This window comes from Crotalus tigris, unplaced genomic scaffold (assembly GCF_016545835.1).
Source record: "Crotalus tigris isolate CLP2741 ecotype Arizona unplaced genomic scaffold, ASM1654583v1 scf7180000021529.231165, whole genome shotgun sequence".
Lineage (NCBI taxonomy): Eukaryota > Metazoa > Chordata > Lepidosauria > Squamata > Viperidae > Crotalus > Crotalus tigris.
In genome coordinates, this window is record NW_024098551.1 from 155751 (window position 1) to 182215 (window position 26465).

Consider the following 26465-nt stretch of genomic DNA (forward strand, 5'->3'; position numbering starts at 1 on the left):
GGAAGGAAGGAAGGAAGGAAGGAAAGAAAGAAAGAAAGAGGGAGGGAGGAAGGAAGGAAGGAAGGAAGGAAGGAAGGAAGGAAGGAAGGAAGGAAGGAAGGAAGGAAGGAAGGAAGGAAGGAAGGAAAGGATGTTTGGTGTTGTGTTGATTTTCCTTGGAACAATAAATTTTGATGTTGCGTTTTATTCGATCTTACAAAATTCTTCCTTTCAACACTTCTGAAGTGTACTTTGCCTGTATTTTTGAAGAACTGTGCTGTTATATTTTTCTAAATGCATTATGAGCACTATGGCTTTAATGAAACATCATTTTCAAGGCCCAGAGGCAGATTTAAAAATGCCACCTGTGTATCCTAAATTTTCTTAATTCTTTCCACGAAGGATATTGTTATCTGACAATACTGTTAGTGACAGAACAAAAATAAGCAGATTCAATCTCTTTGTGTGGCCATTTCATTCCAGTTCTTTTTTGACCCTGGTTACTTAAAAAGAGTGTTCATTCAGCACAGTCGTTTAACCTGCATTAATCTTCATTGATTTACTCAAAACATACAAACCATTTTACTTACGTGACACTTTTTCTATCCCTGCCTCTGCCCTCCCTCCCTTTGAACCTATTTAAAGAGAGTGCTGCTAACAAAATAACAAATCTTTGGCTTTGGATCCTTTAACTTAACATTTTGCTGACTGCTAGGAGTTTTAAAAAGTGTGAATGCTCTTGCCTTGTCATTTGCACAATCCAACTCTTCACTGCAACCACTTAGATCAGCAATTTTGCAAACCAATTCAAGCCAGGCATTCTGGGACAGGTATATTCTCCATGACAAAGTGGTCATTTCTGCACTGCAATCTTAAGTTAAATTTGTTTATTGGGATCTATAGGATTCTCCTCTGTTAAAATTCAGAGTCAGCAATAAGAACGTCAGAATTCCCCCCCCCACACACACCAAATTTCAACTGATTCATGAAGAATTATCTGGAAGATGCATTTTTCTTACCCCACAACCCAGTCCATTTCTTGGCTCACACACTATTTTCCTCATTTCTGATTCAGGAAGCAGGCCAGCTCCACATCCTGGAGTGGGACACAAAACACCACCCATCTGCAGAACGTATTCTTCTGCGCCATAGGATTGATAGCGATTGTACTGAAAGGGAAAAAAAAAACCCAGATTCTAATGAATAAACCTTAGAAATGTAACATCTTTCACTAACGAATTCAATTAATCTGAACAATACCGAAAATGTTATTTCATAGTAAGGTGCCAGGAGTTTTACAGAACAGAATAAAGAGTTGGAAGGAACCTTGCAGGTCTTCTACTCCAATCTATACCATTCTAGACAAGAAGCTGTCCAGTCTCTTCTTAAAAGCCTCCAGCGATGGAGCACCCACACCTTCTGAAGGCAAGCTGTTTCACTGATTATTTTTTCTCGCTGTTAAGGAAATTTCTCTCTAGTTGTTTCTCATTTTGCCTTATAGTGCTTTGGAAAATAGATTGACCCCCCTCTTCTTTGTGGCAGCCCCTTAGATATTGGAACACTGCTGTCATGTCACCCTGAGTCCTTCTTTTCATTAGACTAGACTTACCCAATTCCAGCAACCATTCTTTATATGTTTAAGCCTCCAGCACCCTAATCATCTGTTGTTCTTTTCTGTACTCTTTCCAGATTCTCAACATCGTTTTTATAACATGGTGACCAAAACCGGATGCAGTATTCTAAGTGTGGTTTTACTAAGGCTTTAAAAAGCAGTACTAATATTTCATGTGATCTTGATTCAATCCCTCTTTTAATGCAGCCAAGGATTGAATTGGCTTTTTTGGCTCCTGCTGCACACTGCTGACTTATATTTAAGTGATTGTTCACTAGGACTCCAAGATCCCTCTCACAATTACTGCGACTGAGCCAGGTTTCACCTAATCTGTACCTATACATTTGGTTTTTCTTGTCTAAGTGTAAATCCTTACTTTTCTCTACATTTGCTGAAGAAGCTTCTTGGATGAAAAGCGAAATTCTTCAAAGAAAAACAAGAAAGTCCCGTTGCCTCATGAAAAAGCATCTTTGGTATTTTCTCTACATTGAAATTTATTTTGTTAGATAGGGCCCAATGTTCAAGTCTGTATTCTGGGGTGTTGGTTATTCCTGCCAGTTTAGAGTTGTCTGCAACTTTAATGAGTTTCCCTTCTATTCCCTTACCTAAATCATTTATGAAGAGTACTGGGCCTAAAACAGAACCTTTGGGTATCCCATTGCTTACTTCCCTCCATGTAGATATAGTTCTATTGGAATTGACATATTCTCCTTGTCTTTCCCCCCCCCCCAGTTCTAGCAAACAACAGTTAACCTCTATTTGTAAAAAGTCTATAATGTTCTCTCTATCCACTGGAACCATCTAGGTTTGGAGAATATGACAAATACAAAAACCAAAAAAACATTGGAAAACAAACTACAGATGCGAAATTTAAATATTGCACATTCTGAAGCTTTCATCCAGGCACAATATCTTGAATCAAAAATAAGAATAATACATTAACAGTTATATATCAGTTAGACAAATTATCACTTACTTTCAGTGTAGAAAAAGATCTCATTAGCAATTATGTGTTGTGATGCACTGATTTGTACCAATGGAAGTAGTACCACACCCAGGGGAATAAAGAATTCTATACATTTGGGTTGTACAATCTAATATCTTTCTCATTTATTAAAGTATTGGTCTTGGTTGCCACTGCCTTTTAATGATTGATCATAAATCATAAATCTAAAGTTAATTAGGGCTTGCTTTTTGGGATTATCTTATCCTGGTAAGAGTTGCTATATGCATTTGAAAAACAAATAAACAAACAACTAAATAAATTTGATTCACTGGATTCAATTTGGGAAATAAAATCTGTTTTCACCTTGAAGATTATGTTTACATAGGAACCATACCAAACCATTATACTATACTTTTCCAAAGACAAAACAAGGAGTAGATGAACATAAGAAACAAAATTACGTTATATACATTCACCTAATTCATTATTCAGTCACCAAGTTGTCTTTTGTATTTTAGATCAGTATTTTCAAATGTATCTTTTAATTTCATCTCTCTCTCCATTCACTTCATATAATTCAGTCAAGTCCTACATTTTAACAAAAAGCCATTCAGTTGCAAAATATGCTACTGGTGTACCTATAGAACACATGCTTTTAATCAGATTCCTTGCACTGAAATACCTACCCAGCTTAGGAGCACCCACACATATTGAAGACATTATTTCTGAAAAACTCTAGATTGCAAAAAATCTATCCTGAAGGAACTTAAATGTTTCTTTAAGAAATGAACCCTGTTTCTTCTTCAAGCTCAATAACTCAATATATATCTACATAGTACTGTGTGGACCTGCCAGAGGAGTTATGTTTTGAGTTTCTTCAAAGGATGTGCTGGGGCAACACCTGTCTTCCTGGAATCTCTACTAAACTCAGTTCTGTGAGAAAAATATAACTAACATGGGATTTATTTCCCTGCAACATAAGAAATGACTTGTAAAAGAGTTGTAAAAATTCAGGGAGGCTTCTTTTCCAATGCTATATAATGCTTCTCCTTTGTGGCAGATAATGACAACTTCCCTGGATGAAATGTGAGATCCTAATAGTGGAATTAAGCTATTCTAGGGGCCCTACTCACGGTCACTCATCCCTAGTTATTTCCCAGTTCGATTATTGTAACACACTCTACACGGGGGATGTCCTTGAAGTGTATCTGGAAACTTCAGCTGGTGCCAAGATGTAGCAGTGTGAACAGTTATTGTATTTCTGGTAGAAGCAATGGAACACATCTCTGCTGTGTGAACTACATTGGTTACTAGTTTCTTTTCAGGTCAGATTCAAGGTGCTGGTGTTGATTTTAAAACCCTATATGGCATGGGAACAGGCTATCTGAGGGATTGTCAGATATCTTCTTGTCCCACTAGATCCAACAGAATGTGCATATTACAGATTCTATTTTCTAGGGAATTAAATCCGGCAACCCCTAGGTTGTAGGCCTTTTCAGCTATGACCCCCTAAGTTGTGGAATTTTCTCCCCCAAAGGTGAGGATGCCCTCATCTCTCCCAAGCCACCAAAGGTCCTGCAAGGCCTGGTTATGCCAGGAAACCTGGGGATTCCAGGAGAAAGTGAACTAGTGAGATGGCTCCATTATTATTAACATCGCTTCATCTATTATTCTTTATTTTAACTTTATTCTTAAAGTTTTTAATTTTAAAAAATAATGTAAATTATCATTACATTATTTACTGTTCTAGTTTTGAGTAGCTTAGTGGCCTAGAAGTGAAGACACTTGCTTCACACTCAGGAGCTTGGGAGTTCAATCTTAGGCAGCAACCTATGTTTCTCTATCAGGGCGCAAAGAGAAAATATCTGCTGAGAACTCCATGTAGGCATCAGGAAGGGCATCTGGCCAGCAAACACACAGCTCCGTTCAGTTGCCCAGACTCCACCCTGATTATAAGGGATTGCAGGGTCGTAAAAAGAAAAAAATGTTTTAGTTTTGTTGCATGTCACTGAGAGCCACTTGTTTCTAAGAGGGGCAGCTATACAGATTATATAAATAAATAATGCATGGGGGTAGCTTTTGTTCATTGTCTGCTGTACAGTCTCTAAATAAAGCACCCCCACCCTGACAAACAAATTCCCAAACCCTCAAGTTATGATCTGCTGGAAGCACAGAAAATAACATTTGGAAAGGAAATAGGAATCATCAATTTCAGCTCCCTACCCAATGTATGAATCCATAATAGGATTAATAATCACACAGAAAATAAGATATGGATATACAGTACTTCCTAATATGCTGTCATACTTCTCCCTATATTTCATAAATTCTTATTTATTAATGGCTCAGTTAATAATGAGAAATCACTTATCTGAAGAAAAGAATTAGCACACATGAAGAATAAATCACAGTTTTGGTGCTGTAAAGTTGCACTAAATTCCACAACTGGCAAAATTTCCCTGTTTTAATGTTAGAAATACAGATAGTCCTCTACTTATGATCAAAATTAAACTCCAGATTTCCACTGCTAAGCAAGACAGTTGTTAAGTGACATTTGCCCCATTTTACAACCTTTCTTGCTGTGGTTATTAAGTGAATCACTGCAGTTGATTAATAAGCTAATAAGTGGTTATTAAGTGCATCTTGCTTCCCCATTGACTTTGCTTGTCAGAAGGTCACAAAAGGGGATCATTATGACACTGCAACCATTATAAATACATGCCAGTTGCCAAACATTCGAATTTTGATCACATGAGCTTTGGGATGCTGCGACAGTTGTAACAGTCATAAGAGCACTGTAACTTTGAATGGTCACTAAACAAATGTTTATAAGTTGAAGACTACCTGTACTTTTCTTTAGCTACTATTTTTCTAAAAAGTAAAATATTAGGTGAATGTTGGCTGCGCCTTGGATGAATCAAGCTGGAATAGCTAGAGACGTAAGTCCTGACCCTAATTCCCTCATCCTTAGGACTGTTCTCTAAAATAGATAGTGTATTCCTCAATCCACACAAGTGGAGGAAATTAGGGCTATCAAAAATTTATTTCAAAATCATTTATAAGATAATTTTACTAACAAGGCACATGAGCAACTGTTCTACAGTGTTTTAATTTATATGGCCTATAGTTAAATAGTTAAAAGTACTTCTACAAAAAATTTTGGGAATAGAAACTGTCTTTGCTAATCATGAAAAGGACTTAAAAATTCATTAAGTCAACTAAAGAAAAAGAACAGGATTGATATTCGTGAAATGCCATACCTGGCAAATAAAGGGTATATAGTCCTAAATTATTTCAAAATATTTTGAAACTGAGTTAATTGCATGCCAATGATTGCAATGTTCTATTTCAGGTCCTTCTAAATAACCAAGAGATGTATTAGCATCAAAAAAAATTGTTCCGGGAATTTTCCTATTAATATCAATATTTTTGTTACAATTCTTAATAGATGCATTTTTCAAAAATATTCCCCTAGCATAATAAGTTTGATATGCCCAATACTCCTCATTTCCCATTTTTGTATAGTTGTTTAAAGATGGAAATGCATGGCAAACTTTTTAAAAGTGTGGATTTTGATGCATTTTTCAAAAATATTCCCCTAGCATAATAAGTTTGATATGCCCAATACTCCTCATTTCCCATTTTTGTATAGTTGTTTAAAGATGGAAATGCATGGCAAACTTTTTAAAAGTGTGGATTTTGACATACAGCTGCAATCCAAATTATCTGAGGTCAGGAAATTGCAAATTAAATAATAGAAATGCAAATCATACTAAGTGAGTCCATCAACTCCTAGTCCGTTTGGCTTCATATTCAAAAAAGTAAAAGGTGGGTATGTTATACAAAAGAATAATTAAATCAGTGTTTATTGTGTCCCGAACTGAAACTCTGTAACGATATGATAGGTAGTATTTAAAGATCTTAATCAAATGAATAAAAAGAAAGGATGAAACACCATACATCTAACTCAGGCAGTCTCTATCATCTTATTTGTCCATTTGTAAATTTACTGCCTGTTTTCTACAGGGATCCTGAGTTGAAAAGCTGTGGCAGGTCGTGCATATATATTAATTAATAAAGTACCAATATAGTTACCCAGAATAATGATAAATCAATTGAAAGAAAGGGAGTGAGAGATAAGTCACATATGGGAGTTTCTGCTCCCCCAATATTAGAGCCCTGGGAAAGACATGAGATACCATGCTTCCCTGGAGAGAGAAGAAACTGTCTCATTACTGTCTATGTTCAGGGCACCATGATACCATCATTCAGAGTCAGTATCTTTCAGAGGTTCACTCACCTGCTCCTCTCCAAGAATTCTGAAGTGATGCAGCTCTTTAATCAAGGAGTCTGGACAGCCTGCTGTAATAAAAAAAGTGCAGATGAGAACTGATTCTGACTTGCTCAGAATGATATACTGCAAGAAGATACATAGTTACAGCATCAACGATGGATAACCTGCTTAAACAGCATCATAAAGTACTGTGAACCTAGAAGGGATATATTCCATACTACATTTTAGAACAGTTTAAGAATGCTACCCATGTGAGGTGCTGAGAAATGAGGAAATTAGCAGAAGAGGATTTTCTACACAGCCAGTCTCAGCAGTTTTGTGTTTTTGGGTCAAATACGCCCACACACAGCATATTATACTTTTTATCGTATACTCTTTCATCTCTTTCGCTTTCTCTCTCTCTTTCTCCCTCCCTCCCTCCCTCCCTCCCTCCATCCATCCTCCATCATCCATCCACCAGCCAACCAAACAACTAACTAACCAGCTAACCAACCAACCACCCAGTGGACCACATAGCAGACACACAGTTACATAGGAACCACCAAAGGATAAGATGGATAAGACAAGTCCTGAAGAGTCATATTAATGGGAAGAACAAGATCCATACATCAACATGAATACTCTGCCAAGTCATCATATATCCTGAAGATATAATGAGCTGGCCAAAGCAGGACATGGAAGGTGACGATGTGAAGATTCAGAAGCTCCTTACAATGTACAGAGGTTTCCACCCCAAGCCATACCCTGAGACTGTACAACAGCCAGAAAGAGTCTCATGAGTGCAAAAGCCACTGTCCTGCATGAAACCCAGAACATCCAGGAGTAAGATGGTACCCAAAGATGAGCTGATGAGGGAATGCCTGAGGCAACAGAAGATGTGGGAGAAAGATCAAGCAGACAAAATGCCATGACAAGAAAAAGACTACAGATGTACCATCAACAAATACTGAGATGACAGACATTGGGAAATCCTACCAGTGGCTGGGGAGGGGGCTGGATTAAAAGACACACTAGGGCACAGATCATAGCAACCTAAGAATTGGCATTAAACCTCAGATCCATAGAAACAGAAGTCTACCACATCAGATAGGACCTGAGATCCAGACCACACAGATAGTTCTCAGAGACAATTCAACACATTGTGGCAGGATATAAGATGCAGACAGGAACAACATATACTGAATGGCACAGTAGCTGGCAATGTATACAGGAACATCTGCACACTATATGGGCTAGGTCCTCCCAAGCCCAGATGGGAAAGTCTACTGAAGATCATGGAGAATAGGTGAGCTAAGAACCTGATCCAGACAGATCCAGATCCAGACAAACAGGTATGTACTGGCTGATCAACTAGACATTGTGGTAGTGAACAAGGATCAGAAGGCAGCAATAGTGATAGATGTAGCAGTGCAAAGTGACAACAACATAAGGAAGAAGGACTATGAGAAGCCAGAAAAATACAAGGGCCTGAAGAAAAAACAAGAGAATATGTAGAAAGTAAAGTCCAAACTGGTCCCAGTGGTGGTAGAACTTGAGCTCTCTGTCCAGAAGAGTGCAGTGCTAGGAATAGCTAAGCACCTGTACAGAACCCTCAAACTCCTAAGCCTCTGATAGAAAAGAAATAAATATATATGCATCTTGCATATATGCATCAAGTATATATGCAAGATTGATCCCATCTGAAGGGGTCTGCATTTTTTTTTATTAAAAGTTTTTATTTTCCATTTATTCAGCATACAAAATTCAATTTACAAAATAAGATAAAATCATCATAACCATTGGTGCCGCTTGCTCATTTCCCCCAGGCTGCATCCACCCTCTTTGATACCTTCCCTACTTCCTTCCTCTTTCTCTCCTCCCCTCCTACTCTCTTCCCCTCCCCTTCTCCTCTTACCATCCTACTTCCTCCCTGCACCTTCCTCCCCTCTCATCCCTCTCAAACACAGGAATACAGCATAGGGGAAGTGCCCAAGCAGCACCTCTCTCATAAATTACCATAACTATATAATCCTATTCTACCTACTTACCCACCCACCCACCCTCAACCCCCCCTCACTTCCCAGAGCAGAGTACAGGGTTATTAATAACAAAGTTATACAATAGAAAAAGAAGAAAAAAAAAGAAAAGAAAAAAAAGGAAAAAGAAAAATCATACTTAGCCCTTAACTCCCATTTAAATTACATCGTCATAAACAAATCTCTTATACAACATTTACTATAAAATTTACTCATAAAATAAATGATACTTCATAGTTCCATACTTTTTCTGAATATAGTCTATCCATCTTCTCCATACAATGATATATCTTTCTTGTGTATGATCCTTTAAATAAGCAGAAATTTTTGCCATTTCTGCAAAAGTAGAAACTTTAGATATCCATTCTTCTAAAGTAGGCAACGAATCTTTCTTCCAATATGAACCTACTAGTAACCTTGCTGCGGTTAGTAAATTCAACATCAAAATAGTTTCTTTGTCATTTAAATCCACAAAAATACCCAATAAAAATAATTGAGGAGTAAACTTTAGTAAACTAGGCCTCTGATAGAAAAGAAATAAATATATATGCATCTTGCATATATGCATCAACTATGTATGCAAGATTGATCCCATCTGAAGGGGTCTGCATTTTGTATATGTAGTTTTATTAATCATCTTAATCATGGTTAGAGCAAACATTGACAACTCAATCCCTGTCAGATATTTTGAACCAACTGTATTAATACCTGCCAGCATGACAAAAGACAATGGGAACTACAATCCCAAACTACAATCCCAATGTGGAGTGTACATAAGAAGGCATCTGTGCATAGAATATTGCTCCTTAAGACTGACTTGGGTAGTGTGGATGGAACATGTGATGGAAGTAAGAAAGAAGAGTTAGCCATGAACATTTTTTTTTTGCTATATAGATGCACAAGTTGTACAGATAATGAATGAGAATAGCTAGATTAGGATCTGTGGAAACAGATGATTAAAATACAACAGAATCTTCTAGGGTTTATATACAGAAACCAATATTCCACCCAAATAATATTTTCCTGTTTCCCATATTTATTTATTAGCATATACATTATATAAAATGAAATACAAAGCAACAAATGTAAAGAACCATAATGAGAGCAGAAAATAAGTGTTACTTGACTTATATGGAAAGGCAATGAAACCTTCCAGATTTTCCCTAGAGAATTAATTACATTACACTACCATGAAAGTTCAAGATTCTAAAAACACACATAAATCAAAATTGGTTAAAATGTTAATTTTAACTGAGATTTATATGAACACTAGAAATAAGCTCATTTATAGAAAAATGTTGCTAGGACTTGCACAAAGATCCCAGAATAAAGATTTATAATAGAATCAGCCAAATCTATTGCACTGATGTCATAGTACACTCATAAATGCTGATTCATCCTTCCACTCTTTTTCAAATCTAAAACTGTTGAAAATAATTAAAATGCTGATGTGACGGTAAGACCTTTATCCTTCTCATGTCTAAGCTAGTGTTGAAGAACTGTATCTGTATGACCCCATAATCACTCTTGAGGTGTCAGGCACTAATGCCAAAGGATTTAGTGACCTCATTGCACTAAAATTCACTGCTTTTAGTTAACCTTTTCTCCTTCATATAGTTATTCTCATTAAGAAAAATAAAAAAAGAATTTGGAGTGAAGGTTAATCACAGTTGCCTTATTGATACTAGAGAGCAGAAAACAACATGACTGAAATATATCCGTAAGCAGGCAATGAAAGATTAGGCAGGACAAAGGAAGAGGTATGACAAAACCTCTGGGTGACCGACCCAGATGGGATCCTACCTTATATCTCTTCCTTTGTCCTGTTTAATCTCTCATTGCCTATTTCAGTCAGCCAGACTAGAGAGAAGTCCCTGAAAATGGGCTCCAGCATGAGTCCAAAACCTCGGAAGGTTAAACTCTGGTCCCGGTGACCAACCCAGATTGGGTCCTACAACATTATGCTAGGATACGTATAATTGCTTTCATCTGGCAGAAGTATGAGGATTTGTAATTTTCAAGAAGCAATAAATAAATTATTGTCCTGGCCAGAAACTATTTAAAAATAGTAGGAACGATATTTTGTAGTGAGCAAAAAATAGCAACATGCTGGCTTCGCCTTCTTCAATCTAGCCATCATTCAGATATTTGAACCGATTCCCAAAATTCTCAGTGGGTATGTTGTCTGGTTAACTCTGGAAATTTAAGCTCCTACAGGGGATGTTTAGATTGGAGAAGGCCTGTGCTAGCTTTTCAGTCCTTCTTTTCTAGACCTTTTACTTAAACTTTTAGGATACATTAAGCATGACTCACTTTTTGGATCTTTAAGTTTTTATAAAACACATGAAGACTGTGAACAGAATAGAATAGAAAATACATTCTTCCCATGAATGCAAGTAGCAGCTTTTCTAACTAAAGATAAAGAAGGAATGGTTTTAATAAATTAACTTAACTTTTCTTTTTATTTTAAGCTGCTAATCTAAAAGGCCATTGCTATTTATTTGATTAAAAAAACAAATTAATGTGCCTGATTGACAAGTCGATATAGCAAACTTGCAAAATAAATGCTGTTGCTTTGTATTTTGGGGAGGGATCAATAGAAGAGAATATTTGTAGCTTAGGGTGGAACTGTGGAGTCCTTGGTGCTCTTTGAGCTCGGTTGTTTTCTTGCAGACATATCATTGCCCAAATAAGTAACATGTTCAGTGTTACATTGGAGAAGAAATATTAAAGAGCATAATATGGAATCGTCACTCTCTGCAGCTACACTACGCTGTGCAATCTGAGGTTGCAAAGTACCAAAATCCCCTTTGTTTCATGCCACTTCACCTAGAAGCTTAAGGTGATATATTTGATTTGTTCCCCTTATTTTATCCTCAAAAATCTGGAACTTCTGTTTTAGTACAATGATCCCTACAGCATAATGTCAAAGGACAGGAATTTACATCTTTACACATACAGGTGGTCCTTGACTTAGGACCACAGTTGAACCCAAAATTTCTGTTGCTAAGTGAGACATTTGTTAAGTGAGTTTTGCCTTATTTTAGACCTTTCTTGCCACAGTTGTTAAGTGAATCACAGCAGTTGACAAGTCAGTAACACCGTTGTTAAGTAAATATGGCTTCCCCATTAACATTTCTTGTCAGAAGGTTGCAGAAGGTGATCACATGACTTCGGGATGCTGCAACTGTCAGAAATATGAGTCAGTGGCCAAGTGTCTGACTGTGGGAGTGCTGCAGATGTCATAAGTGTGAAAAGCAGCCAAGGGAATGAGTGACCATGAGCAAGGCCTCTATGTACAGGAAAGGGCACAACTGGGGCCCACGATGAACCTGTGCAAGGGCACCTCTACTTTGGGGCTGCCACCTGTTGTTGTTGTTGTTGATGATGAGCCTTCTAGTACAGAAAGAAACTTACCATCTCAGAGACATTCCCATATGCTTACAATACGATTGCAATATAGCCTGCATTAACTGAAGATACAGATTCATATTGATATTCATTCTGCCAAATCCCTTAGCAAAGACTTCTGGTTCCTTGTTCTATTTCTTCGTCAAATCTACTTGCTTGCACAGAAAATGCTATGCAATTCTTGCCTGAGACTGGAATAGATAAAACAAATGACAGGAAATGCCTTGCTAGCAATAGAGAGAGAGCATATCAGCTGAAACAGGGAAAATTCTGCAAGAGTGATTGTGTGGCACTCTGGCCTCTGCTTGCAGAAGTTCTTCCCTCTTAATAGCTGCTTTAAGGCCAAATTACTCAAAGTAAATGGACCGCTATACCATTTGCTTCAAAGATACCTTCTTGCTAACCTTTATGGCAGATAAAAAAAATATCAACAGGGAAAATGTTTGCATTTCAGAGTGCTTTCTTTTATTATACGAGTACTTAAAGAACTGGGCATTATTTTTTCACTGTCTTCATTTGAATCTCATTTTGGGCTAAATGTTAAATATTCTAACTTTCTAGAGGTTGTTAAATGTGACTTTTTTCTCTCTGTCTTTGCTGTATGGCATCCTAATCAAACAAACCAAAAGAGGGGGTATTTCAGAGCCAAATTTGGAACATATCTTATAAAAGCAGCAGCGAAGAGAGAGGTTAGTGAAGACAATTAACAGATAGTACGCTTAATCATCCTCCACACACTAGTAATGCACTAACATTTCTTACATGTATAAGTAGTAAAATGTAGATGAGATAGTGAATTTTTAAATATTTGTGTACATGCCTGAAGGAATAAAAAGTGGAACTGTTATGATTTTTCATTTTTCTTAAGTTTGAGATTCAAATAAATCCACATTTGATTCATATGAAGAATTATCTAAATAAATTATGTATGCATGCTAGCTTCAGATTCTTGCCCTATACCATGCCTTCTATGGATTAAGCTGATATCTCATGGGGACCTCATATAAAAGGAGGAAAAAACCCATCCTTGGTAGACGTCAGGGGATATTTAAAATAAACTAATACAGCTTTAATGGAGCCAGCAAACCCACTATGATAAAATACTACTAATAAAAATACATAGTGAAACTCAGTTTCAGAAAACCATCAAAAGAAACATCTTATTATATGTTAAGTGGATGAAGTATTTGAAAATAGAATCATAGAATCATAGAGAGCTGGAAGGGACCTTGGAGATTTTATAGTCCAACTCCTTGTCCAAGACAGGAGTCCTTATACCAACCTGGACAAATATTTATCCAGTCTTTTCTTGAAAACCTCTAGTGATAGAGCACCCACAACTCTGGGAGGCAAGCTATTCCACTGATTAATCATTCTCACAGTCAGGAAATGCCTCCTTATTTTCCCAGGTTGAATGTCCCTCAGACAATCTTCCATCCATTGTTTCTTGTCCTGCCCTCAAGTGCTACGGAGAATAAATCAACAATTTACTAACTTAATTTCCGATTTACTAAAATCCAAATTACTAACACTAAATGTAGAAGACACAAATTTGAAACTTATGCTCTGGTTCCACAATGCTCACTGAGCAAAACAAGATGATAGAACTATGTTCTTAAGTTTCCACTAGGAAACCAGAAAGTTTGAGCAGAAGAGCCCTTCTCATTATGAACTTCTCCACTTGTTGAAGCTGCTGGACAGCTCCCTGCTGACACTGGCAGGCAACTTGTCTTGTTTAGCAAGGGACTCCTTTCCCTTCAATACAAGGTGACTTTTTTATTTGGCTTCATTTCAACAGTAGCAATTTTGTCTGCTGCCAGCCATGCTATTTATACTTATTAACTTTGGTTGCCTTGTTATTGTACATATCTTGAGGCTATATGCACAACAGGCCTAGGGAACAAAGCAATATCATTTTTTATTTTGGGTTTCAAAAGTAACTTTCATCTAGAACACATCCCTCCTTTACTAATATTGTATCCATAAATATTATAGTAGAAAGCCTATGACATGAATAGAAGGTGAAAGGTGCGTTGCACTTGTGCCTTTCTTGCTGTTTAGCACAATCAGACCAGTTCATGAAAAGATTTATCTTCTTCATCTTTTATTCAAAGAAAAAGATGGAATCTCCAAAGCAAGCTCTTTTCTTGGATTTCTACTTTAATGCCGGCATGGGTCTTTGAAGATAGTCAGATTTTTTTTTTTTATCCAGACAGCTAGAGAGAGTATGGGAACTTTATCCATACTGTGAAACAATTCTAAGAAGGGAATGGGCTCCGCAGAAAAAGACGAACAATGGCTGAGTAAGTCATCATGGAACAAAAGTAGAATTGCATTATCGAGAACTGGAAGGAGAGTAGGGATGTACATGTGAAAGGCAAAAGATAGGGGTTTTTTTTAAAGGAAATCCTTAAAAAAATTAATAATTGGATTAAAAGAAGAATATCAGAGGGCATCAGGGTAACTGAGTCTTTGGAGTGAAGTAGTGTATAAATCCAGATAGCTAGATACTGATGTTGTGGAATTAAATTTGTCATATGGAATCAAAATTGTCCTTCCATCTTTACCCAACTAAGAAATCAGCAACAGCAATAAATATACAGGTAGTCCTCTACTTATGACCACAATTGAGCCCAAAATTTATGTTGCTAAGTGAATCACTGCAGTTTTTAAGTTAGGAACTTGGTGGTTAAGTGAATCTGGCTTCCCCATTGACTTTGCTTGTCAGAAGGTCACAGAAGGTGATTGCATGACCCTGAGACACTGCAAATGTCATAAATATGAGTCAGTTGCCAAGTGTCTGAATTTTCATTACGTGACCATGGGGTGCTGCAACGGTCGTAAGTGTGAAAAATGGTCGTAAGTACCTTTTTTCAGTGCTGCTGTAACTTTGAACAGTCACTATGCTGCTGTAACTTTGAACAGTCACTTTGAACTGTTGTAGTCACTAAATGAACTGTTTTAAGCTGAGGACTACCTATACTCTGTACAGCAACATTGTAATTAGCACTGAGGCCAAAAAAAGGAAGACAATTTTCTGGAACAATTTGGCAGCATTAAAGAGTATTTCATAATTTGGTTGCACTTCTACGAAAAGGGACTGCTATGAAAAGGGACTGAAAAGCTTTCCGTCTCACAGAATGATCTGAGTTATTGGAATTTTCATTAAGATTGATGCAGGAAGTACTGCCCTAACCGTCAATTTATTACCCGCACCTTTGGTTATGTTGGGTGGCATAATCCCAGGAAGCAGATAAAAGAAGGCCTTGCCAGAAAAAACAAATGTTATGAAGAAAGTAGGAATGGAGGTTGCAGGAAAGATGGTAACTGTGAATGGCAAATAGTGGAAGCAGCTTCAGACTTCCAAAGTACTGTATATGCCGGCGTATTAGGCGACCCGGCGTATAAGACGACCCCTGTCTTTATAGCCGGGCCACATTCCTAGAACGTCGTCTTATACGCCGGAAACTACCAGTATTTCCGGCGTATAAGACGACTCGGCGTATAAGACGACCCCCGTCTTTGGCGCCGATTTCAGCGCTCGTGGAAGTCGTCTTATACGCCGGCATTTACGGTAGTTTCTTGAACTGCTTTGAATCCTAAATCCAGATCGGTCCGAGTCTGTCTTCAGCCCACTTAAAAAGAGCAGTATCACATAGCTTTTAGGGACCCAAAACAGGACTGCATACAGCAGCTTCACTCCTTTTAATGACATACCTCACTTCATCTCCACATATCACATTCTGTTTCTATTAACTGACTTTTCTCAACCTGGTGCCTCCTCCAGATATGTTGAAGCTACAATTTCCAGAACTGTCAACTCACAAATATGTATCCCAAATATATCCAGAGGACAACATACCAGGAGAGATTGCTACAAGCCAAGCCATGCTTCTCTGAATCCATAAGGAGTCCTTCGGTGGGGATTTAAATAAATATTTGAATGCTACATAAATGCCTTAGACTTTAAGTGAAGCAAACGAGCTCTAGGCCAAAACTCAAACATGTACAGTCACATTCAGTCAGTAGAGATTATACTGAAGGCCATTCAAAGAAAGTTACTATGTACATAATTAAATATTGGGATAGGTAATAGCAACTTGTTTGTTTAAGTATCAAAGTCCTCTAGATGATCAGCATTAGTTCCATGCATTTGATACTACCAAAATATATATCCCTGTCACATCTTTACCAATACATATATAATCACATCATCTCCTTTACTGTGCTCTATGATGTCACTTGGCACTGCTTCCCCTTGGCAAGATGAGGACAGTTCTGCATTTCACCTTAATCAGATAAAATTAGGACAGTTGGCAACCCTGCAGGCAACCTAATTATGCAAAATACCAGCACTCAATACACACTGTCACACACTGTCCTTCCACCAAACCCCTGTGCAATGGGAGGTTGTTGTTGTTGTTTTTTAACTGAAATTGAAATGCACTGCAGGGGGAGATTCTGCCCTTATTTATGAACCATATAAATGAAGAATGTCAGCGATATCTTTAAATATATTTGTACAGACTTGATCATAAGTGAATGTAAAAACAGGGTAGAGGATAAAAGATATTAGCCCCGTTCAATGCAAAAAGAATTATATGTGACATACCATTATTCTTATATTGACACCAAGGGATAGAATTCTGCTTTCAGAACTTTTGGCAGGAATAATTTGTAGGAGTCTGCATACTTCAAAAATTATTAGGAAGAGCTGTTTCAAATTTGAAAGGAGCACAACAGTCTTTTGATATTTATTAAAACATCCCAACTTTTTTTTCCAGCTTTCTCCACAAGCCTGAAAAAAAGAGGGTGCCATTTTGAAGAATCCCAATGAAGAGGAGACCTAGGGTTCCCCCAAATTCTGATTTTAGGATGCTGCGCAGAGCAGACCCTTTCAGAGAATATGTACTGTAACGTTGATTCATCATGCCATCCTTGGCATACTGGAATTATGCAAACTTATACCTACTTGCTGTTGTCAGAATGCCAGTTTCATTGAACTAAAAGTCTAAGGAGATCATCCCATTGAGTTCAATGATGCTGACATCCAAGTAAGTGGATATTGATTGCAGCATTAGGGTGTAAATCACGGTCCTATAGACACGAACTGCGGAAACTGCATGGAGCATACAGAATCGGTACCATATATCTTAATGGTTCTCTTGAATTGCACAGCCAATTTAAAGTCTTGTTGAATAGAAGGCTTTCAAAGAGGAAATAGATGAAATAAGCTGCTTCAATATAAATGGGAGAGTGAATGCAAATGCCAATTGCATTATAAAGATAATACACCCAGCTTACTTTAGAATGCTACACACCTCAGGAGGCAGCTCAAGCACTAGAACAGTCAATACTTCACACTAAACTATGGGAAATGAATGCACAATACATCCCCGTGAGCCTATTGTTCAGTGTGTCAGCAATACAGTATCACATTGTAGAAATATATTAAGCTGTACCACTTTGCCTGTTGGACCCAATTTGTAGCAATGTAGGACACCTGTAAAAAGATTTTGTTTTACAGAGCAAAAATTTTGCATAGGAAATAGACACAATTAAAACACGTCCATCTTTCAGGAGTCCCCCTGTGGATTTTACTCTGCTAGTTATTGCTGACTATAGAGAGCAGTGCTCATATACATTTCAAGGCCACTGAGCCAGCATTGTCTGATGACATTTCCGCGGTCATGTGGCCAGCATGATGTCATGGAGTACTGTTACTCTCCCACCAAAGTGGTACCTATTTATCTACTCGCATTTGCATGCCTTTGAAAAACTAGGTTGGCAGGAGATGGGGTGAGGATAGGAGCACATCCCATTGCATGGCATTCAGGTCTGAAACTTGGGCTGCTGGCTATCCAAACAACAAGCCAGCATCTTAACTGTGCTGCCCCAGTCTGTCTTTTAGAAATTTCCTTAAAGCAGGAGTTCTTAAAGAATGTGATACTTTCACCTTTTAAAATGATATATGAATTTACATGACTGCCCTACAAATAAAAGTCATGTTTTCATTGGGGAAGGGTTGGACAAGAAATAAATATACCACTGGAATTAATTATTAACAAAATAAATATAATTAAATAACTAATAGATCATAAAATAAAATGGGTAAAAAAGACAATAAACTTAATTAACACATATACTTCTAGATGCTCCAAAATAAAAAAAAATATAGTATTACGTATCATCCTAGACTAGACTAGGACACTACATATGAACAGGAAAATAGAAATATGTACAATATAAATTTCCAGAGCAATTTTAAAATACCAAGTAGTAAAATACTAAATAAATGTTCCATCCATTTCTCTCTTTTTTTCTTACCACAAACAAGAAATTCAGTAAACAAAGTGAGCATGATTTTAGCATCCTGCTAAATGCATAATATTATGATTAAGCTGGTCTTTTAAGAATATAATTGCATATAAATTCATCCCTTATAAAATCACAATGTCTGGTGTGGGAAAAGTGCGGATGATATTTTTCTCAGAAAATATCTGACTGTAATAAATCCATTATAATTTTTAAGAGTTTTGACTATATACTAAGCTAGATAGAGCAGAATTTAACATACTGAATTGAAAGGTTGTTTTTTTTTTCATCACAGGCAAGTTTTACTTTTTTTCTGCAATGTGGGGATATTCTGAGAGTAGTTTCAACAGGATCTGGAAGTGCAAGTCTTTTGATATTCTTTCTGCATAGAAAGCTGGGAAATCAATTTCTTATTTGTAAACTAATCTTTATAAGATGACTTCTATTGCCCATTCAAATGTAGTTTGTTTTTTAAAGTTGAGCCAAATTTGTGGGAGGACAGGAACAATCCACTAATTTCTACAAAAGTGAGGTAAAAAGGCAGTTGAATCTTTCTTCCCACTTTGTGAGGTGATATTTTGTCCAAGAATATTAGGTCCTATTTTCATGTTTGTTTCTAATCCAGTATAAAGTATAGTTTAAATCGACATTTTGATAACACAGTCTCGACATGACAGAAGGAAAAGTCCTCGAGTTACAACCACAGCTGAACCCAACATTTATGTGCTAAGTGAAGTATTTGTTAAGTGAGTTTTGCCCCATTTTACAATCCTTCCTGCAACAGGTGTAAATGAATCATTGCAATTGTTAAATCAGTAACATGGTTAAGTGACTCTAGCTTTGCCATTGACTTTGTTATAAAGTTACAGTAGCTGATCACATGACCCCAGGATACTGCAACCATCACAAATAGGATCTAATTGCCAAGTGTCTGAATTTTGATCACTTGACCATGGCGATGTTGCAATAGTCCTAAGTGGGAAAAATGGTCATAAGTCACTTTTTTTCAGTGCTGTTGTAACTTGGACGATCACTAAATGAATTGTTGTAAGTTGAGGACTACCTGCATACATTCCAACTCCTCATCACTTGGGACTGCTTTTCTCCCTTATTCTGAATTAGTCAGTGAGGTTTTGTTGATGTTTTGTGCAAAAATCTACAACTACCAGATTATTCTGAAAAGATTAGAAGTACCCTATTTGATCTGCCCCAAAGTACTGTGGCCAGTGGCCAACCAGATAATTATGAGAAGATCACAAGTGGAACTGATTGCAATAATATTAATATTGTATATTCCAATGACTCATTTAGTGGGGGTATATCCAATCCTGTTTGAAATCCTTTAAATGAAGGTTATCCCATATCAAAGCAAAACAAAATAACTGAGTATAAATAACTGATCTGCTGAGTCAATCAAAGAAAATTAGCAACAGAGGTTGAGATCATGAATCCCATGAATGTAGGTTTTAGGATGGTATCTTTAGCCACAGAAATTCTGAATTGCCAATTACATACATGGTCAGTTCAGCATTGACCTCACCATGCAGGATCATTACGAGCAAAGCAAATTATACAAGCAAGCTAAAACTCTGCATGTACTCAATATTGTGCATGTCTATGACCATTTTAAATATATTCCATAAAGTTAGAGTTGCTAACCATGGGCTAAACATACAGCATTAACTTCACATCTGAGGACTGGTGACTTAATCTGACTCCCCTTGAGGCTGCTTCTAAGTCCATGATGCTATGAATCTCTTTTCATCATTTCAGCTGCTGCTGATGAGTGAGATAATAGCCCACTAGAGACTGTTAGTGTTTTATCCTACTGGATCAAGAGATTAAATCAACTCCACAAATGTCTAAACTACAGAATGATTCATTTGTGTTATTTTCATTGATTTCAAAAAGCTGTAGGATAAAAGTAGTCTAATAGCTCTTAAACTTAAACTATTATAACTCTATACAGTTGGGTTTTCCATCATCTTTTCAATCCAGACAACAATTATTCTAGATAGAAAAAAAAAGTCTATTTTTCCCCAGGAAAAGAAGACATGAAGAGTGTTCTTGTATAGTTTTATCCTAGTATGGAAAGAGGCAAGTAGCAAAATATGCCACACAACATTGTGAGGCAAACTCCATCCCTTATCTATTTGCATGCAACCTCAGAAAATAACTATGAAAGGGTAGAACTTGTACTGTGTTGTTAAAAACCATATTTTCTAATGTTGGTGCCACTGTTGCTTGCTGTGGATACATATGGAGAATCATCAGAACACCTTTATATAAGTTTTTTAAGATGTTGTAATTCAGATGGTAATGCCATTTAAGAAGACAATTCACCCTTTTAGTCAGATGAAAAGTGGCAGGGATTAAATTATGCAAGGACATATCTAATAATACAGTTTAACCCCTGATAAATTCTATGATTTCTGAAGTACACGGATCAGATACTTAAGCTGTATCATTTATGCATAAGGATAGTCACTGTATGAGTGGAAAGCAGGAGCCAAAGATACATAATTAAGGGGTATAAAATGGGCATTAAATTTCCTAAGAGGGAATTTCATGTTTGGGAACCTCTCTCTTGCAAATCTTCCTTTTTTTTTTTTAATAAGAACTCAAAGCCATTCTGGTTTGGAAAATTATTCATAGATAAGTTCTGACTTTGCTTCTCAAAAATCCTTGAGTTTTACAAGAATTGCCAAAACTGTACGAGAGGAATAGCACTAGAGACTGGAGGTATAAAAATGTGTGCATAAAAGAGGTGTCATCATGGCCCATCATGAGATTCCCTTAGCAAATAATTAATACCATTATGAATTATTTAACATAAGTTCTCCTTTCAATGAGGCCATGTCAATTTCCACTTGTCTTGATTTATAATCATACTTGGGAAATCATTACTTAGATCCAGTTAGCACTTATTATCTTCCATTTTAAGCTATTAACATTAGGTAGTATAAGGAAGATAAATGGATAAGGTCACATTTAAACAGATCTTAATTTTAACTGGGTTTAGAAATGTCCAAGCTAAATGGAAGTTTATATCTCTTATTAAAGTGAAAAGTTTATATCTCCTATTAAAAGCTTCCATTTTATTTCTTGTCCTTCAGAAAGTTGAATGCTGAATTTGTTAAACTGTATATACTGACATTCATAAAAAATAGGAATTTCTTTTACACAGCCCCAATCAACCTTAGCCAAGGGAACACACGTGTGTGTGAGGAATATTTCTCAGATGTTTGACAAGTAACAGCAGTTGGTGTTCAATACCTATACTTTGATTATTTATTGGTTGTATAAACTCTTGCTTAGAGAAGTCATGTAACCATATTTTCATGCATATACAGGTAGTCCTCACTTACCAACTGCAGTAGGGACTAGCAGTTCTGTCACTAAGCAACACGGTCATGAAATGCAACATCAACTGACCTCGCCAACTTGCAGTATCAGTTCCCACTGTGGCCATTAAATGAATCACTGCAGGTGATTAAGCATAACATCACATGACTGTGACTTCCAACTTCCTGCAGGTATCTCCATTGACTTTGCTTATCAGAAACCAGCTGTGAAGTTTGGCCATCATGTGACTGTGGGGATGCTGAGATTGTTGTAAATGTGAGCCAATTGCTAACAATCTGAATCACAACCATGTGACCATAGAGACACTGCTACAGCTGCAACTTTGAGGATTAGTCTTAAGTCTTATTTTTCAGTGCCACTGTAATTTTGTATGGTTGCTGAAGGAGCAGTCAGTGAGGAGGACTATCAGTAGTGAGTAACTGTACTTTTTCTTTAAAAAAATCCTTAAAAATAATGGTTGCTTAGCCTTAATACCAAAGTCTGATTTTTAGTGTTATTTATTCTTGATGGCATTCAGCAACTAGTAGAATAATGCAAAGACATTTTCAGAAACACAAAAACAGATGCATTTTCTCTTCTGTTTGAGCTTGCTGGGCTGCTGGAGTTCACTTTATTGAAGTAATGGACTGTAGTGCCTTTTACAAAAGAAAACAATTATAACTACTTCTTGTACAGTAAATGTTCTACTGCAGAACAGAAAAAAGGCTAAAAGAAAACTTTCAAAGACCTGTCTAGTGGCAGTGACCTCAACAACGTACAAGTGTCCTTTCAATCTGTTTGCCTGCTGTCTGTCTACCTTTCTCTAATGTATGATAACATTAACTGAAATTGAAATATCTAAGGTTTTGACTGAATGGAAAGTTGAAATCCTAAAGAAGGAACAGCACACCACTTTTACATTGAAAAAGTCCAGGTATACACCCACACACATACATATTAATCCCAGGTAAATTAATATTGGTCTACAACAGTGTTTCTCAACCTTGACAATTTTAAGGCATGTGGACTCCAACTCCCAGAATTCCACAGCTGGCTGTGGAATTCTGGGAGTTGAAGTCCACATGCCTTAAAATTGTCAAGGTTGAGAAACACTGGTCTACAAGTTTAATGTACTTAGGGAAATTATTTATTTATTACATTTGTTTGCCATCCATCGTGCCACAGGGTGATTCTGGGCATCTTACAATATTAAAATGAAACCATAAATATATGAATAAATATATAAACACACACAAAATTACAATAAATTACAAATTATAAATAAAGATAGGGAGGTGGGAGGTAAGGGATGAGGTGGGAGGTGCTAATAGTCAATAGGTCATCCCCAGTGTGATACTTCCCTCTCTGGTCCCCAGGCCAACTGACAGAACCTGACTTGAAGAAGGTCAGGAGGGCGGGACGTAATCTCACCTCAGAGGGCAAGATGTTCCCAAGGGCCAGGGCCATGGTGGAGAAGATTCTTGTCTTGGACCCCATCAGCTGGAGTGGTATTTCAAGGGTTTTATGTAAAGAATTATTTGCTTTTGCAATAAATATTCAAATTTTTATTTTAAAACTGTTTTTTATTTAAAATATATAAAATGATAGATTGGATTCACATACTGCACTAAAACAAAACCACTGCTTTGGGTGACCCCTCTCAGTAGCTTGCATTTTTTTCATAAATAACCAAGCATTTAAAAATAAGTAAATTCTCAAGCAAAATGATACAAAGAGGATTTTCTAATCTGTATCTTTGCTTCTGAAATTACTTACTTGCCTATTTTGAAAATCTAATGGTTATAATCAACAGGAAAAACTTAAGAAAAGCTGACTACTGGAACAATGAAGTAGATTAAAACAAATCCTGCCACCGTTTTCAAGAAATGATAGATCGAGAGTCTTTTAATTGGTTCTAGATTAACATCTAGAAAATGGGATGTTATTATTGCCTGTTGCAATCTGCTCATAAAAAAAGAATCTAAATTATATAGGATTGGAGAGGAAAAGAAAAATACTTGAAAAACTATTTTCATTATCCAATACTGACACTGTACAATATGGATTTTATTTACCTTAATAGTACAAAAATTATAGGCTGGATTCTCAGTTTGTGACTCAGTGTTTGTGGAAACCCAATCATTCTCTTAAAATACCTTAGACTATATTATATTATATATCAGAATTATATTATCTGTATGAATGTATTTATTACACTAATCCATCATATCGTATGTTTTGGCACATTCAAATATATTTTGGTTTATTCATATGGGCATATCCATACACAGTCGCTTTGCAGAGTGAGATTGTTGTTGTTAATTGCGAAGTCGTGTCCGACCCATCGCGACCCCATGGACAACGTTCCTCCAGGTCTTCCTGTCCTCTACCATCTTCTGGAGTCCATTTAAATTCACACCTACTGCTTCAGTGACTCCATCCAGCCATCTCATTCTCTGTCGTCCCCTTCTTCTATTGCCCTCAATCTTTCCCAGCATTAGGCTCTTCTCCAATGAATCCTTCCTTCTCATTAGGTGGCCAAAGTACTTGAGTTTCAACTTCAGGATCTGGCCTTCTAAGGAGCAGTCGGGGTTGATCTCTTCTAGGACTGACCGGTTTGAACGCCTTGCAGTCCAAAGGACTCGCAGGAGTCTTCTCCAGCACCATAGTTCAAAGGCCTCAATTCTTTGGCGCTCAGCCTTTCTTATGGTCCAACTTTCACAGCCATACATTGCAACTGGGAAAACCATGGCCTGGACTATACGCACTTTTGTTGGCAGGGTGATGTCTCTGCTTTTTAGAATGCTGCCTAGATTTGCCATAGCTTTCCTCCCCAGGAGCAAGCGTCTTTTAATTTCTTGGCTGCAGTCCCCATCTGAGGTGATCTTGGAGCCCAGAAAAATAAAATCTGTCACTACCTCCATTTCTTCCCCATCTATTTGCCAGGAATTGAGAGGGCCGGATGCCATGATTTTGGTTTTCTTAATGTTGAGTTTCAAGCCAACTTTTGCACTCTCCTTCTTCACCCGCATCAAGAGGCTCTTTAGTTCCTCTTCACTTTCTGCCATTAGAGTGGTATCATCTGCATATCTTAGGTTGTTGATATTTCTCCCGACAATCTTAATTCCAACTTTTGATTCATCTAGCCCTGCCTTTCTCATGATGTGCTCTGCATATAAGTTAAATAGGCAGGGCGACAGTATACAGCCTTGCCGGACTCCTTTTCCAATTTTGAACCAATCAGTGGTTCCGTGTTCGGTTCTCACTGTTGCTTCTTGACCCACATATAGGTTTCTCAAGAGACAAATGAGATGGTCTGGTACTCCCATCTCTTTAAGGACTTGCCACAATTTGTTGTGATCCACACAATCAAAGGCTTTTGCATAGTCAATGAAGCAGAAGTAGATGTTTTTCTGGAACTCCCTAGCTTTCTCCATGATCCAGCGTATGTTGGCAATTTGATCTCTAGTTCCTCTGCCTCTTCGAAATCCTGCCTGTACTTCTGGTAGTTCTCGATCCACATACTGCTGGAGTCTAGCTTGTAGGATTTTAAGCATAACTTTACTAGCATGTGAAATGAGTGCAATGGTGCGATAGTTTGAACATTCTTTGGCATTGCCTTTCTTTGGAATTGGAATGTAAACTGACCTTTTCCAATCCTGTGGCCACTGTTGAGTTTTCCAAATTTGCTGGCAAATTGAGTGTAGCACTTTTACTGCATCGTCTTTTAAGATTTTGAATAGCTCAGCTGGAATACTGTCACCTCCACTAGCTTTGTTGTTGCTCAGATTTTCTAAGGCCCATTTCACTTCACATTCTAGGATGTCTGGTTCGAGGTCAGTGACCATCTCATTGTGGTTATCTGGGATGTTAAGCTCATTCTTGTATAGTTCTTCTGTGTAGTTTTGCCATCTCTTCTTAATCTCTTCTGCCTCTGTTAGGTCTTTGCCATTTTGGTCCTTTATCATGCCCATCTTTGCATGAAACGTTCCCTTCATATCTCCAATTTTCTTGAAGAGATCTCTGGTCCTCCCTATTCTGTTGTTTTCTTCTATTTCTTTGCACTGTTCATTTAAGAAGGCATTCTTATCTCTTCTAGCTACTCTCTGGAATTCTGCATTCAATTGGGTGTATCTTTCTCTTTCTCCTTTGCCTTTCGCTTCCCTTCTTTCCTCAGCTATTTGCAAAGCTTCCTCAGACAGCCATTTTGCTTTCTTGCATTTCTTTTTCTTTGGGATGGTTTTAGTTGCTACCTCTTGTACAATGTTGCGAACTTCCATCCATAGTTCTTCAGGCACTCTGTCTATCAGATCCAGTTCCTTTCCCAGACAAAATCTATTTGTCACCTCTACTGTATATTCATCAGGAATATGATTTAGTTCATACCTGAGTGGCCTAGTGCTTTTCCCTACTTTTTTCAATTTAAGCCTAAATTTTGCAACGAGAAGCTCATGATCTGAGCCGAGTGAGATAGTAGCATATAAATTTAAGAAAAATAAATACACAAAAAAACCAACCAACCAAACAAACAAATATAATGTTATATGG

The 26465-nt window shown here is 37.2% G+C and overlaps 1 protein-coding gene across 1 annotated transcript in view; it reads right to left on the reverse strand.

Moving 5' to 3' along the window:
• Positions 1 to 23384, reverse strand: part of LOC120296792 (E3 ubiquitin-protein ligase parkin-like) — a 131645-nt gene extending 108261 nt beyond the window's left edge. Inside the window, exons 1-3 of the mRNA XM_039318766.1 lie at positions 23349 to 23384; positions 6838 to 6954; positions 999 to 1148 (exon numbers count right to left, since the gene is read on the reverse strand). Of these exons, the coding sequence (XP_039174700.1) occupies positions 999 to 1148; positions 6838 to 6954; positions 23349 to 23384 (303 nt within the window). The remainder of the gene's footprint in view (positions 1 to 998; positions 1149 to 6837; positions 6955 to 23348) is intronic.
• Between the last annotated feature and the right edge of the window lie 3081 nt (positions 23385 to 26465).